Source organism: Ambystoma mexicanum, chromosome 3p (genome assembly GCF_040938575.1).
Source record: "Ambystoma mexicanum isolate Mex_15411 chromosome 3p, UKY_AmexF1_1, whole genome shotgun sequence".
NCBI classification, from domain to species: Eukaryota; Metazoa; Chordata; class Amphibia; order Caudata; family Ambystomatidae; genus Ambystoma; species Ambystoma mexicanum.
Window position 1 is genome coordinate 1,109,137,509 of NC_090925.1, and position 15,668 is coordinate 1,109,153,176.

Consider the following 15,668-nt stretch of genomic DNA (forward strand, 5'->3'; position numbering starts at 1 on the left):
ATGGCATACAGGAGCTTCCTTCCTTTCCCGGCTCCCTCTACTCATGGCTGCTGCCTCTGCCACCTCTGGTGCCTCTGATGCCGCCTCTGCTTCCTCTGCTACCTCTGCCCCCTCTACTCATGACTGCTGCCTCTGGTGCCTCTGCTGCCTCTGCTCCCTCTACTCATGAGTGCTGCCTCTGCCTCTTCTGCTTCCTCTGCTTCTGCTGCCTCTACTCACGACTGCTGCCTCTGCTGCCTCTAATCCCTCTACTCATGACTGCTGACTCTGCTCCCTCTACTCATGACTTTTGCCTCCGCTCCCTCTACTCATGAGCAGGGGAGTTGCTAGGTCTGGAAAAGACCCGGGGCTAAACTGATGTCGGAACTGTTGGGACTGGGGGCTAGCTAGCCTTTTGGCTGTAGCTCCTGAGATTCTATCCGTGTCTACAACCAAAAGATCAGGGGCCATAGCCCCCTTAGCACCCCCTAGCAACGCCCCTGCTCATGAGTGCTGCCTATGCCTCTTCTGCTTCCTCTGCTTCTGCTGCCTCTACTCATGACTGCTGCCTCTAATCCCTCTACTCATGACTGCTGCCTCCGGTGCCTCTGCTCCCTCTACTCATGACTGCTGCCATTGCTTCCTCTGCTTTTGTTGCCTCTGCTGCCTCTGCTCCCTCTACTCCCTCTACTCATGGCTGCTGCCTCGGCTCCCTCTACTCATGGCTATTGCCTCTGCTCCCTCTACTAATGGCTGCTGCCTCTGCTGCCTCTGCTTCTGTTGCCTCTGCTGCCTCTGCTCCCTCTACTCATGGCTGCTGCCTCTGCTGCCTCTGCTTCTGTTGCCTCTGCTGCCTCTGCTCCCTCTACCCATGGCTGCTGCCTCTGCTCCCTCTACCCATGACTGCTGCCTCTGCTGCCTCCGGTGCCTCTGCTGCCTCTGCTCCCTCTACCCCCTCTACTCATGACTGCTGCCATTGCTTCCTCTGCTTTTGTTGCCTCTGCTGCCTCTGCTCCCTCTGCTCTCTCTACTCATGGCTGCTGCCTCTGCTGCCTCTGCTCCCTCTACTCATGGCTGCTGCCTCTGCTGCCTCTGCTTCTGTTGCCTCTGCTGCCTCTGCTCCCTCTACTCATGAATGCTGCCTCTTCTGCATCTTCTGCCTCTGCTGCCTGGTGTGTTACCGATGCACTGTGCTCTGGTACTTCCCAGCTAGGTTTGCACTTTACAAATCCAAAAAACGTATATATTGACTATCACTAATCCTTAGGCCATCTTGTCTTTCATGTTTGTGAGTCAAGTGCGCTTGTTTCCTGTTCTCGCTTTCTGGACACCACTCCACTGACGTTACAGGGGCCCCCACGGTGCGGGGGGCCCCGCCAGCACATGTGCTGGGAGGGGGCCCCACTAAAAAAACAAAAAAAAGATTTTTTTTTCAACAAAAAAAAAAGTTTCGTTTTGAATTCACTCTGCATTAATAAAGAAATTATTTCTGTAACAGAAATCATTTCTTTATGAAGGCAGAGTGACTACAAAAAGTAACTTTTTTTTTTAAGGTTGAGGGCTCCCCCAACCCATGACATGGAAGACCCCAGGCTGGAGGGCTCCATGTCATGGGGTGGGGGGAGCCCTATGACTTAAAAAATAAATTGTTTATTTTTGAAGTCACTCTGCCTTCATAAAGAAATTATTTCCGTTAAGGTTCGGTCCTTAACTGAATAATTTCTTAATGAACTTAGAGTGACTTCAAAAAGAAACAATGGGGCTCATTCTGACCATGCCGCCTGGAAACAACGGTGCTGGTAATCTTACCGGCACGTTGTATCCGGACCGACATATTACAGGTCTACCTGCTGGGCCGCTGTGCCCGACAGGTCTGACCCTGCCGGGCACAGTGGCCATGGTAGGCAGACCGTCACTGAAGCACCGGCACCATTAACAACAGTGCCGGTGCTTCCGTGTCATAAATCCCATGGAGTCCTATGGGACTCCACTGGAATGGGGATTACCAAAATTACCGGCGCCTGATTTATCGGCCGCTGGACTTGGAAGAGCCCGGCGGCACCGGGAAGTCAGGCGCCGGTAATTATTTACGGTCTGCCGGCAACCCGCCAGTAGCACCGGCACGGTTACCACTGGGCCCGTAATGAGCCCCAAATTCTTTTTGAAATAATAGGGCTCCCCTCAACACCATGACATGTGCGTGTGTGAGTGTATGGTGAAAGGGTGCACACAAATGTATGGGTTGCTGGGTGTGCGTGTGTGCGTGTACGGTGAAAGGGTGCACACTTAAAAGTACGCTGGCTGGGTGTGTATATGGTGAATGGTGTGTGTGCTTGTGTACAGGGGCACAACAAAACATACATTTCGGGGGCTAACCCTTCAAATGTTGGGAGAGGCGCTAACTTCACGGGTGGTGGGGAGGTGCAAACGTATTTCTGTGGGGGCATCTAACTTCTTTGCGCGTTTTAATGAGACTATTGTAGTGCAGCTTCAATGTTACAAGCAGTTAACTCTCTCCTTTAAGTCTCCTATTCCCTCTCTACCCTTCCAATCACTCCCCTGGCATACAAGTACTAGACCCACATCGTGATTTCAATTGCCTAAAAAATGTGGCATTTGAATGCAGGTACTAGCAGTGAAATGCTTTACGTTGGTAATTGCTGGGCCCTTATTAACATCAAAACCCAGGTGCCGTTTAACATCTGTGTCCTGCTCTATCCGGCAACTGCTCTGAAGGTCAGTCAGGTCGAGTCAACATAGCCCAAAATATCAGTGGGTGGATGAGTGCTTAAGCCCAGTCAACTCAATGGTGTTGCGCCACTACTTGTGTTTAATGCCTTGATTACTCCTAGCCCTATTCTTCCTCATCCCAGTACTTATGTATGAGGCAGTACTTGTGTACTCTGCCTCATACACAAGTACTGGGATGATCTAGAGGTACATGGAGGTAATGCCTGACTTAGGTACATGGAGGTAATGCCTGACTTAGCTACCTGTAATCTTCATTACGCCTAGTCCCACTCTTCCTCATCCCAGTACTTAACTATGCGGCAAGGAGCCTCATACGTAAGCTCTGGGACAAGGGAGAGGGACATGGAGGAAATTCTTGCCCAAGGAGCTGATTTTGGAGGTTGGGGTACGGGGTGGGAGGGAGAGGGGATGTGTGGGGGTGGGATTGTGCAATAAATCATAATGGTTGTCCATGTCCAGGCTAAGCAGGCATGATTGTGATATTAGTGGCTAGAGAGGCATGTTGGTGCAGCCAGTCAAGTCCTTCCTCAGTTTGGTATGACTGTATTTTAACTTGGAATTTCTGATAAAGCAGTCCTGCTAAGTGTAATTAACTGGCTAGATTGGCATTTGGGTGCTGCCAGTCTAGCCATTTCGTACTGCGGCATTGTATATTTTTCTAGGCATCTGTGATAAAATGATATGATAAAAGTCATTTATAACGCGCCTGTACACAAGTGTTTCTATGTGCGACAAGACAAGCGAGGGAAGATAGAGGGAGGACAGGACAAACTATCTCACTAGGCCTTGTGTCATTGTGAGAACGAGAGGTGCAAGAGAAAAGGGAGGGGGAAGTGCAAGGGAGAGGGTAGGGGAAAACAGGACTGCAACGCTCTGAGTAAATGCAGCCAGGGCAGCGCGAATATGGTAGTGCAAGGTGAACAAGGGGCTGCAGGGTTACAGTTACAGCCCCTAAGTGCATGGTAGGCACGCAGGCAGTGGAAGGGTGACCGATCAAGAAAGAGCCTGGACTCAGAGAGACTCTGAGGGTATCCAAGCAACCGGTCGGTACAGCAGACAGGAAGGTCAGCAGGGGAGGGAGAGAGAGAAAGCAGAGGAGAAAAGGAAAGTTTTGAGCTGCTTCCGAAACTTCAGATGGTCCGACTCAAGTTTGAAGGGGCAGGGAGGCCATTCCAGAGAGAGGCACCACCAGAGGAGAGATATCTAACCCCCACTCTCTGCCAGGAGAAGCGTCCAACCCTTAGAGAGTTGGAGGTAGCTGAGCGAAGCGCTCGAGAAGGAAGGTATTTTGGAAGAGAGCATTGGTTGTAGTAGTGCCCCGGCACCAGAAGGCCTTGTGGACAATGCAAAGGGTCTTGAACTTGATCCTTGCAGCCACCAGGAGCCAGTGGAGAGATTTCAGGGCTGGAGAGATATGATCCCTGGGCTTGAGGCCAAGGATAAGTTTTGCAGTCCTGCTCTGGATTAGTTGCAGATGACTGAGAGCAGAGGAAGGCAGAACGAGAAAGGGGCTGTTGCAGTAGTCCAGTCTAGAGAGAACCAGGGCTCTGGAGACAGTGAGCTTCTGGTGGAAAGTGAGAAAGGGAAGAGTCCCTTTTAGGAGGAGCAGCTGGTAGTGGAACATCTTGGTGACATCCAAGATGTGAGGAGAGAAAGAGAGTGGCATAGAAGATGACACCAAGGTTTTTTCGCTCGCAGGAAGGTGAAGGAAGAGGGCCCAAGGCGGACAGCCAGAGTGAGAGAGGGAAAGCTGGTGTCAGGATCCCAATGAGAACGATCTCAGTCTTACTGGCATTAAGGCAGAAATCGTTGGAGGTGCACCAATCCTGCATCGCGGATAGACAGTCAGGAATGAGTGACAGAGGAGAGGAGGCTGAAAGGAGCCTGAAGGAAAGTGGAGTCCTCCGCATAACACTGAAAGTTAGAGGAGAAGGTAGAGAACAGGTGCGCCAAAGGGGCCAAGTAGAGGTTGAAAAACCAGGGTGAGAGTATAAAGCCCTGGGGAACGCCACAGGTAGACAGAGGTGGCAGAGAGATTGGGACCAGGTTGGAACTGGGAGGGGGGGCAGCAGTGCAAGAGGAAGGAAGTCAGTCACTGCAGGGCCTGATCCGTGATGCCCAGGTTCTCACGGAGTCGATTGGCCTTGTTGACTGTGTCGAAAGCAGAGGAAAGAAGGAGGGTGAGGACAGAAGGAATGCTGGAATCAAGGTTAGAGAGCAGATCTACATGGGTGTTCAGGAGAGCAGTTTCCATGCCTCTGGCTTTTCTGAAGCCAGACTGATGGTCATGGAGACAACCAACAGATTCAGTGTGGAGAGTAAGCTGGGAGATGGCAAGCTTTTCCAAGAGTTTTCCCAAGAAAGGGGTGATGGAGATTGGGCAATAGTTTGCTGGGCAGGTAGGATCAGCAGATGGCTTCTTGAGGAGTGGGTGCACAAGGGAGTGCTTAAGGGGGCAGGGGAGCGTTCCAGTGGCTAAAGAGTAACTAAAGAAATCGGCCAAGGCTGGAGCGAGGGTGTCCATATGGTCCTTGATGGTTCTGGAGGAGCAGGGGAGCACCTGTTTGGATGACGCTTTCATAGATCAGACTGGTCTAGAAACCTTGTCAGGTGTTGTCAGAGAAAAAGGGGAAAAAGGAGGGTGAGAGGTAGAGATGGCCAAAGGGGGCCGAGAGAGGAAGAGGGAGAGGAAGAGGAGACAGAGGGCAGGATGTCCTGAGATTTAGGAGAGAAGTGAGAGACCAGAGCCGTACAGAGGGCCTTGGAGGGAACAGGAGAGATAGAGACGGCAACAGGATTGAGCAGTTCCTTACAGATTTTAAAGAGTTCGTCAGTGTTGGTAGAGGCCGCGGAGACGGAGGCTTTAATGTGGGCTCTCTTCTTGATGAGTGTTATTGCTTTGACTGGCATTTTGGTGCAACCAGTCTAGGTATGTCTAAATGTGGCCTGGCATGCTTTACTGTAATGCTATTACGTGTCTACACTGGTCTAAATTGTGCAGCCAGTTGGACATGTTTTCATTGCGGCATGGCATTTTTAATAGCAAAGCATTAATGTTCCTGTGCACTGTTGGTGACTTACATGTATTGGATTGGTGTTACCCTACAAAACAATTGCAAACACTGTGGCTTTATAGCCAATTCTTCTCGGAAAGTGCGCTGTATATTGCATTAAAATCCATATTTATATCTTTCTCCTAGTGCAGTGTGTGGCATACCCCCTCAGCAGCACGTTCGTGTATATTGCGTAAGCGTGACAATCTAGGCCGGCCCAGAGTGTGGCGTGACCTCTGATTTGTTGCTGAGTTGGAGGGGCTCGCAGGGAGGCCCCCACATTTTGTGTTACACCACTGCCCCACTCCTCACGCCCCCTTAGCTTCTCCCTTTTTTTAATTCCACAGACCATTGCCCAGTTTGTACCCAGCCAGGTCACATTTACCCTTTCCACGGGCAAGGTCTCTGGACTTTAAGACCGCTGCGGTGGTGCTGTGCGCTGTATGAACGACTATCACCATTACATATCATACATGCCGTGTAAGATGTACACCCAGCCCTATATTTTTCGTGGAATTCTGGTACTCATAGTTTGACTTCCCTGTGGCCAAGGCTGCGCAGCACACTAATTACTAGGGCAGGGGTGGACTGGGAACCAAAACAGGCCCTGGAAAGAATGTTAAAGTGGCCTCATGTTACACATTTTCAGCAAGCCCAGCCCTTTTTCTATGGGAAAATGTGGAAATACCACACAAAAGAGGACCAGGGTGCAGAGGCCTACTGGGAAATCTCCAGAGTTCCCTATAGGCCAGTCCACCCCCTGTACTATTACTATTACATATTACTTAAAATGTCCCACCAAGAGCAAACAATAGATCAGACGGGCTCTGTGTTCATTTTGCTTTTATAAGAACTCGGCAAATACGTTTTGCTCCACATTTCAAATGTTTGAAGGAAAAGCAAAAGCAGGCCAGTGTGATCGACTCACCGTCTTCTGCGAGATCCCTGGGATTCATTGTGGACTCTAATCCGGAATTGACATCTCTTATTTCACTTCTTTTTCATGCTTATTTTTTCAATGATCTCTCCTTAAGAAAAAGTGTCATTTTCTATCCTCTTTTCCTGCTGCCAATCAGGATTGGTGAGTGCAACGCGGTTTTGGCAGGCCTCCCTGCAGCCGCAACCCTCCTTTAAAGACTGTCGCCCATCCTGTGAGTCACGTGATTTCCGGTCTACGGAGACTGGACCATATCAGAGCACATTATTCTTGCTTCATTGGCTACCCATTGTCATTAGAACTTGCGTAGGAGCTGCTGCCCCGCCTTCCAGGTGCTAGACATGGGCAGCCATGCTTATGTGGCAGCCAAACGCCCTGTCTCTGATGGTCTCAGACAGCCTTTGACTTATTGAAACTCAGTTGTCCTTATTTTTCCCTGCGCACGGCCCTCTGTCTAAGCTTCCTTGGGAGCTGCCCCCAGCTCGTGGAAATCCTTTTTATCTGTTTCTATGCATCTCCTCTCAACATCCATGGAGTTTTTTTTAAACATCTGAAGACCTCTCTTTTTACACATAATCTTTTCTAATTTTCATTAGAATGTTTTCCGATAAGACTTTCTTTGCACTTTCTTGATATTTTTTTTCTTTTATTCTTCATTATTTGTCTCAGGAGGATAGCTCAGGGGCAATGTGCTCGCCTTGGAAGCAAGACAACATGGAGCAACACAGGTTCAATCCCGTGCGTTATAAATCACCTATTATATCATATCATTATTAGGAATTGTGTTTGGCCTTGTACAGCACCATGCTGCCTTTGGGTCAAGTTGCGCATTATATTATTTGAAATTAAAATATAATCAAGCAATAAGCCCCGAGCTGGGGGAGAATCACATCATCAGGTAATGCCCCGGCCCCACAGTTACAGGCCCGAGCGAAGGGAAGGCCCTGGGGCATTACCTGAGGCGGTAATGCCCCCCCTCCCGGCGAGGTGCTTATTGCTGTCAGTAGTCTGACACGTTAGAGCAGGGTACTAATAGTCACTTTTTTAAATTGCGTGACGCCTTCGGCAAAATAATAAGAAAAAATGGTCGCCACGGAATGGGGAGAAGGGACTATACATAGTCCCATCTCCCTTTCCATGGCGGTCATTGAAAAACAAAGAAAAAGTAAACAATTAAGATGGTTACGAGGGAACGGGGAGAAGGGACTATCTGTAGTCCCTTCTGTCTTTCTAGGGCAGTCAGGACACAGCTGCGAGCAGTGCCACAACTAAGGCTTTGCCAGGCCGGTAACGACCCAGCGGGGGGCCCATGATCTCACTTGTTACAAGCTCATTGTCCCTCGCTGGGTACTGATATGAATTATCAGCAAAAACTAAGACACCACTCTCTTGCGTTTTTGATGTCGGGAGTCAAGTGGCCACGTATGGGTCTTCTGCTGTTGGGAGTCAGCGCACGGACACCAGTTATGAGTTCTGTGCTCTGGGGCAGAGAGGCAGAATGCCTCATATTGTTATTTTGCTGGCCCGAATCATGTTTGGGTCTTAGCGCTAAGTCAGACCCTCTGGCTTGGCTCTGGATTGGCCATACCCATGCATTCTCAAGCCCCTCCACCACTAGTATTGCTGCAGTTTCTACATTTTGATTCATTAGGCAATCTCGTTACATATTGACGCATGTCCTCATTTCGCTGTACTTTTTAATGTCTGCTTGCATTGTTGCATTTTTCCATCTGCTTGTGTAGAAGTGCTTAATGCTGACCACCACTATCTGTGTACAAGTGCAAGTTTGCCAGGATTAAATGGAGTCTACCCCCGACTCTTCCAGACAGCGAAGGGGCGCAATGTGGACTATAGAAAAGGCAGGACTGGTGAGATAGCCCGCCTGCTGCAGAGAACTCTTTTGAACCCAAACACCTCGTGTTTGGATCTCCTTAGGTGGTCTCTGCCTTCGGACTGTTGATATGAAGGGGACTTCCGAGATGGGCAACAGTAACAGTGATTCTATGACAAGACTGGAGGCGAGCATTATGCTTCATCTTCTTTTATTTCTACCCTTCAGCAGTTCAACCAACATATATAACAAATCATGAAAAAATGTCTTAAAGTAGCAACTTTTCTTTTTTCCAAAAACTACACAATCCATGAACCTCTGTAGTCCATGCTCCCTCCACCAGTCACAATCCACTTCCTGTGCCTGGGCTCCTCCTCTTCTTTTACTGCTCTTCAAGCAGATAAGTACTATTTCTTTCCTCTCCCAATGCCTGTAGTAGAAATTGGCTGACTGAAGAGGGGAAATGTGGATTAATGATAGAACATATGTTTAAAGAGTGTGTCTGGCAAGGGGAACGTGAGAGAATTGGTTTGGCGGGAGTCTTTACCGAAAAAAAAAAAAAAAAAAAAAAAAATAATAATGAGTGATATGTCATGCTACGCGCGCGCGCGCTAAGCGTAGAAATTTTCCCCTACCACAGGAACACTCGCACGGGGGCCTCGGCGGAGCCCCAGGGAAACTCCCTTGACCGATAGGGACGGCCGTGAGGCTGACGGCCCCGTGCCGTATACCCGGCACTCCAGGGGTTCAGTCAGCCTCACGAGCGACCGGAGACAGGTCGCGCATAGCCTCCCACTGGAGGCCGGAGCTTGCGCTCGAAGCGCGGGGCGGATCGCCTCTTCGACATAGCCCCCACCCGCGGGTGGGCGGAGCTAGCGCGCGAAGCGCGGAGCGTCTCGCTCCAACAACATAGCCCCCACCCGCGGGTGGGCGGAGCTTACACGCGCGAAGTCGCGTAGCGTCACAGCGAAGCGGCGAAGGCAAAATTATCTTTCGCCAGCGTTCGTAGACGCAGAGTTTCTCGACCCCAACTAGTTGGGAGCGAATTTAGCGATTGTTCGATCACGCACAGCACGATCAGCTGAGACACTAACCTCAGCACTGCTCCTAGTCCTCTAGCCACAGGAGCTGGGCGATTCGAGGCCAGGAGCCCTACACTGCCGTGAAGCAGTAGACGATTGATTGGAGGCCGGAAGGCTATAAAAGGACAAAGGTGCAGCCACATACACAAAAAAAAAAAAAAAAAAAAAACAGAAAACATCATAAGAGAGTGGTGGGCGTGCTAAGACACCTGTTCCAGGTATTTTAGGCACACAGCACAGAGGAATATGTCAGACTTTGAGTGGAGTGAGGAGGAGCAATCCCTGGACCTCGCTGCCAGCTTCAAGCAAGTGCTGGGTAGCTCTCTTATGGATGCAGTGGCAGAAGGGGTGAGACCCCTACAAGAAAGGCTGGAGACCTTAGAGACTATACTCTCGCAGCCAAAGTCCAGCACCAAAGGGGATAAGCGCACGCCCACAGAACCCTTGAATGAGGGGCATAAGGGGAGAAAACTAGCCCTAAAGAGGAAATCCTCTGACGACCCCCGGGGCTCATATGAGGAGGCGATAGAAAAGGCCTCGGAGGTGCCTGACGCTTTTGCTAAGCTCAAAGAAGCGTACCTACTAAAGCAGGCAGTGCCGAACCTCACGACCCCCACTCCAGGGGAGGATAATATTGGAGAAGACCTCGGCTCGGAGGAAGAGCTAATAGATGAGCAAGGCTCTTTAGGAGATGAAGAAGTCGAGGAAGAGGACTGGACTAGACCCAGTGGTGGCAAGAAAGCGAGGAAGGAGAAACACCTCGTAGAGAACGAGGAGGATATGTTCGACCCAGACAGCATACGTAATCCAAGGTCCACCGAGTGGCAACCATCCCCCCGAGTGACTCAGTATATGGCAGCAAGATTACGCAAGCCACTAGACAAGGAGGTTAGACAGCGCCTGCGGGCAGAGTGCCCGCGCCCAGATTTGCCAGGAAAGGTAGCGGAAGCACCGGAGCTTGACCCAAAAATGCTGACCTTCGTAGCCAAGACGAGCAAGGACCCCCGTAAGGGGATTGACAGATCCTGGAAATCCTGCCAGGAGAAGCTATTAGACTTAGCAGGTCCGCTCGCAAAAATTATGGACCTCGCAGAGAGGGCGAAGGACACGGGCGAAGAAGTGGATCCGGAAGCCCTCGCAGGGTGGGCTCAGAGAGCCGTCTGCCTGCTTGGAAACGCGAATTGTGCCATCGCGTCAGAGAGGAGAAAGGGCCTATTGCTCAAGATAGACTCGAAATTGAGTGATCTGTCATCATATGAAGCAGGGGAAGGTGCACAAGGCCTCCTGTTCGGAGAGACCTTTGGGAAGGAGATGGGCCGGTTCGTAGGAACATTCGCGTCGCTAGAGAAGGCCCAAGCATCTATTCGCAAGATATTCCCCAGCAGAGTTTTTGGAGGGACCGGCCGCTACAGAGGTCGCGCTGCCGGTCGCTACCAAGGAGGGAGAAGACCTCAGAACACCAGGGCACAATACTGGGAAAACAAGAGCCAAGACACCTTTTTCCCGTCCAGGGGGAGATTCCCAAGAGGCCGAAGGCCCAGAGGATCGGGAAGAGGCCAAGGATTTACACCAGGTGAGAGCGATTATGTATCCCCCAGTAGGGGGGAGGACGCGCAGATATTTAGAGAATTGGCGCAAGCTTTCAAGCGATTCCTGGATACTGCAGACCGTCAGCGGTCTACATCTAGATTTCATAGAAACCCCAGTGCAGCGATACGAGCCGCGGGGTCAGAGATTAGCGCAAGCAGAACTAGCATGGCTAGACAGCGAGATAGAGCAGCTAGTCACCAAGCAGGCGATAGAGAAATGCGAGACAGCCCCGAAATTTGTGAGCAATATGTTCCTAGTACACAGGAAGGAGAAGGTACGCCCGGTGATAAATCTCAAAGAGCTGAATGGCTGGATCATATATCGGCACTTCAAGATGGAGGGCGTCCATCAGCTCAGAGACTCCCTAAGAGAAGGAGATTGGTTGACGCGTCTAGACCTAAAAGACGCTTACCTCACAGTACCTGTTCTCGAGGAGTACAGACCATTTCTAGCTTTTCGCTGGCGAAGTCGATTCTGGCAATTCAGATCGATGCCATTCGGCCTTGCTTCGGCACCATGGGCTTTCACAAAACTAATGAAGCCGGTAGCAGCAGCAATCAGGGAGAAAGGAGTGAGGCTCATTATCTACCTGGACGATCTCCTGCTTCTTGCAGAAGATCGGGAGGTATTAGTGTACCAAACGAGATGGGTACAGGACCTTCTGGCCTCGCTAGGGTTCCTAGTGAACACAGAGAAATCAGATACCATACCAGCGCAGAGGTTAGATTTCCTGGGATTCATTCTAGACACCAAGAAAGCGACCTTAGAACTTCCAGCTCGGAAGATGAGAGACATCAAGAGAGAGATCAGAGTATGCTTAGAGAAGCAACAAGTATCTCTCAGGACTTTAGCGAGAATAGTTGGGCTGCTAGCAGCATCTATCCAGGCCATTTTTCCGGGGCCACTGCACTACCGTGCATTGCAGAGATTGAAGATAAAGCATCTGCAGCTAGGTCTGAAGTACCATCAACAAGTGCCGCTGGATCAGGACTCGATTACAGAGCTAGAATGGTGGTTAAAGAATATGGACGCCTGGAATGGGCGAGCCATATTCGGAGACAAACCGGACTTGATAATAGAGTCGGATGCCAGTCGGAAAGGCTGGGGAGCCAGATGTGGGTCTTTACAGACCGGAGGCAAGTGGAGCGAAGAAGAGCTTCGTCTACACATAAACTGCCTAGAGCTCCTAGCAGGATCATTCGCGATCAAAGCCTTTACGAAAGAGAGAGTGAAATCTTGTGTTCTGCTGAAGATGGACAACATATCAGCAGTGCGCTACATCAACCATTTGGGTGGTACGAGATCCAAGATGCTCGCAGAGTTAGCGAAGGATCTGTGGCATTTCTGCCTTCGATCAGGGACGTCGGTGACAGCAGAGTACCTGCCAGGGACACTGAACGTAGTGGCAGATTGGAACTCGCGGTACCTGACGGATTCCAGCGATTGGAGGCTGGATCCAGCAGTGTTTCAGAGACTAGACACGAGATGGGGACCATTGCAAGTAGACCTGTTTGCCTCCCGGCTCAATACGCAGAAGACCAGCTATTTCAGCTGGAGGCTGGATCCGGGAGCGCTAGGAACAGACGCGTTTCTGCAAGAGTGGATAGGAGGTCCACATTACGCTTTCCCTCCCTTTGTGATGTTGAGCAGAGTATTGGCGAAATGCCGGAGGGAGAAAGCAGAACTAGTTCTAGTAGCACCATTATGGAAGTCTCAAGTGTGGTTCCCCACCCTAATGGAACTAGTATCAGACATTCCCAGAGTCCTCCCCGACGAGGAGCGACTACTCACGGACCCAGCTGGGTCGTGTCATCCTCTGAGAGTGAGAGGGACACTCCCGCTAGTCGCGTGCAGGATATCCGGAAACGTTGGGCCTTGCCAGGAATTTCGGCGCAAGCTGCTCAGCTTATCGCTGAATCCTGGGCTCCATCCACTAGGAGGAGCTATGACTCAGCTTGGGCAAAATGGACAAGCTGGTGCAAGGACAGAGGTGTTCATCCCGTTTCGGCACCTGTAGTGGAGATTCTGAACTTTCTAGCGAACTTATTACAGAGCGGTAGAGCTTTCCGTACTATAGGAGTGTACAGATCGGCGATTTCTGCGGGTCACACGCCATTAGAAGGCGTCCCGGCAGGAGAACATCCGGCGGTGGTTAGGCTCATCAGAGGAGCTAGATTTAAAGCGCCGCCGGATCCCAAGTATACCACGACATGGGAAGTGACGACAGTGCTGCGCCTACTAGCGAGTTGGCCGACTAATGAATATCTCTCGCTTAAGCAATTATCGGGAAAGTTAGCGATGTTGCTATGCTTGATCTCCTGCAAGAGAGTATCGGACGTAAGAGCACTAGATGTTAACAGACGATCCTTCGGGCCGGAGGGAGTTACATTCTCCATAGTCAGAAGGACCAAGACAGGGACATCTACGGTACATTATCCGTATTTCCCGAGTAATTCGAAATGGTGCGTAGCACGATGCATCAAGGAGTACGAGAGTAGAACGGCAGAGTATAGAGCAGCAAGTACTACTCAGTTATTAATTGCGCGCAGGAAGCCCTATCACGCAGTGACATCAGCTACCATCGCAAGATGGGTCAAGGAAGTTATGCAGGCAGCAGGTCTGAATGTGAGCACGTATGGAGCTCATTCGGTGAGGGGGGCAATGGCCTCGGCAGCCGTGAGAGCAGGTGTGCCTTTGAATGAGATAATGCTGGCGGCAGACTGGTCAAGCGATAGGACTTTCAAAGAATTTTACTTTAAGCCAGCGGAGAGTTTAGCAAGTACGGTGTTGGGTAAGCTTTGAACAAGCATAATGCTCGCCTCCAGTCTTGTCATAGAATGTAGATTACCCCTGCTATCTGCGCAGGGAGTATTAATTCTATTAAAGACTAGGAGGCGAGCATTAAATTCCCACCCGAGTCTGGTACTGTGTATACGATGGCAATGCTTTATTATGTATCAGTACGAGACGTTGGCACCACCCTAACATAATCTTGTGTTGATCTTTTCATAGGAGAGGATCAGAAGAATAACTGATGGTGAAGACGGAGCAGAGAGGGTCAGGAGCACAGAGCCCTCGCAGCAATTAAGTTAAAGTCCGGAGAGTCTTCGCACAGTTGTCGAGGATCAGTTAGAGACTTTCAGAGCGAGTAAAAGCAGAGGAGGAGCCCAGGCACAGGAAGTGGATTGTGACTGGTGGAGGGAGCATGGACTACAGAGGTTCATGGATTGTGTAGTTTTTGGAAAAAAGAAAAGTTGCTACTTTAAGACATTTTTTCATGATTTGTTATATATGTTGGTTGAACTGCTGAAGGGTAGAAATAAAAGAAGATGAAGCATAATGCTCGCCTCCTAGTCTTTAATAGAATTAATACTCCCTGCGCAGATAGCAGGGGTAATCTACATTATCTAAAACTATATGTTGTTTGCACAGTCTCTTCTGCCAGATGTTTAGCCTCCTCGTACCTATATAGAGCTCAGCATTGCTCAGTTTATTGACCTGCATTTTACCTCGAAAGGGCTAGGGGCAGGATCCTTTTATATGGATAACACATGTGGCTTTTAGGTTACTCACAGATTTCTATGCTAGGCACGTCACCCTTTTCAACTTCTAAGCGACTGCTATTTACAGTGCTCTGCATGCAGGGAAAGTCCTAAAAAAAAGTGAGGCGACGCTTCAACATGCACAATGTGATGTGACATCAGGAGGATAGCTCAGGGGCAACAGGCTCGCCTTGGAAGCAAGACAACATGGAGCACCACAGGTCCGATCCCCGGTCTGCGCTTAGAAACCTCTGGGTATGAAGCTCTTTATAAATAACCTATCATATCATATTATATCATATCATATCACAGATTGATCTTATCAACAATCTTCATAACCCCATGTCCTACTCCTCCTCTTCACAGCACCTAATGTATGTGGCAAAGGCATCTGATACATACAGCTTCCTCCCCAAACTTTGTCCTTTAGCCCTGCCTACCCCCTTTAGAGAGTATAACACTCCCACCTCCCATCAGCCAATCCGCTATTATTCAATCAGGATCATTGGACCTTCCCATTCATGGTTGGATGAGGAGGGAGGTTAGTACTGTGACAAGGAAGGGTAATAATACGAGCAAAGAAGATTATCGGTAAGTAATCCAATCATGAACTCCCTGTACCTCTTCCTCGTCCCAGTACTTAAAAGACGTACCAGAATAGGGATGGGTCTATGAAAAAACACACTGGATCTTAGTATACCCACTGCACCTCCATTATCATCTTACTTCCCATTCTGTGTCTGAAAATTCTCACTGCCATTAGTGAATTCCAGATTATAGCACTGCAATCCCAAAAGAGGTGCCCTAGAGTCCTCAACATTCAATTTGTAGTGTCTGATAACTGTAATTGTGGCTGCCCAAGTGCACCCCCCTTCACATCTCATTGATATTCTCTGAGCATTT

General features: G+C 49.8%; 1 protein-coding gene across 1 annotated transcript; it reads left to right on the forward strand.

Moving 5' to 3' along the window:
• Nucleotides 1–9,197: 9,197 nt before the first annotated feature.
• Nucleotides 9,198–14,563, forward strand: LOC138581269 (uncharacterized). Its single transcript, XM_069652461.1, has 2 exons — nucleotides 9,198–11,206; nucleotides 14,236–14,563. Exons 1-2 carry the CDS (start codon nucleotides 9,880–9,882, stop codon nucleotides 14,256–14,258), a joined length of 1,350 nt encoding a protein of 449 aa, XP_069508562.1. The 5' UTR covers nucleotides 9,198–9,879; the 3' UTR covers nucleotides 14,259–14,563.
• The last annotated feature ends 1,105 nt before the right edge of the window (nucleotides 14,564–15,668 follow it).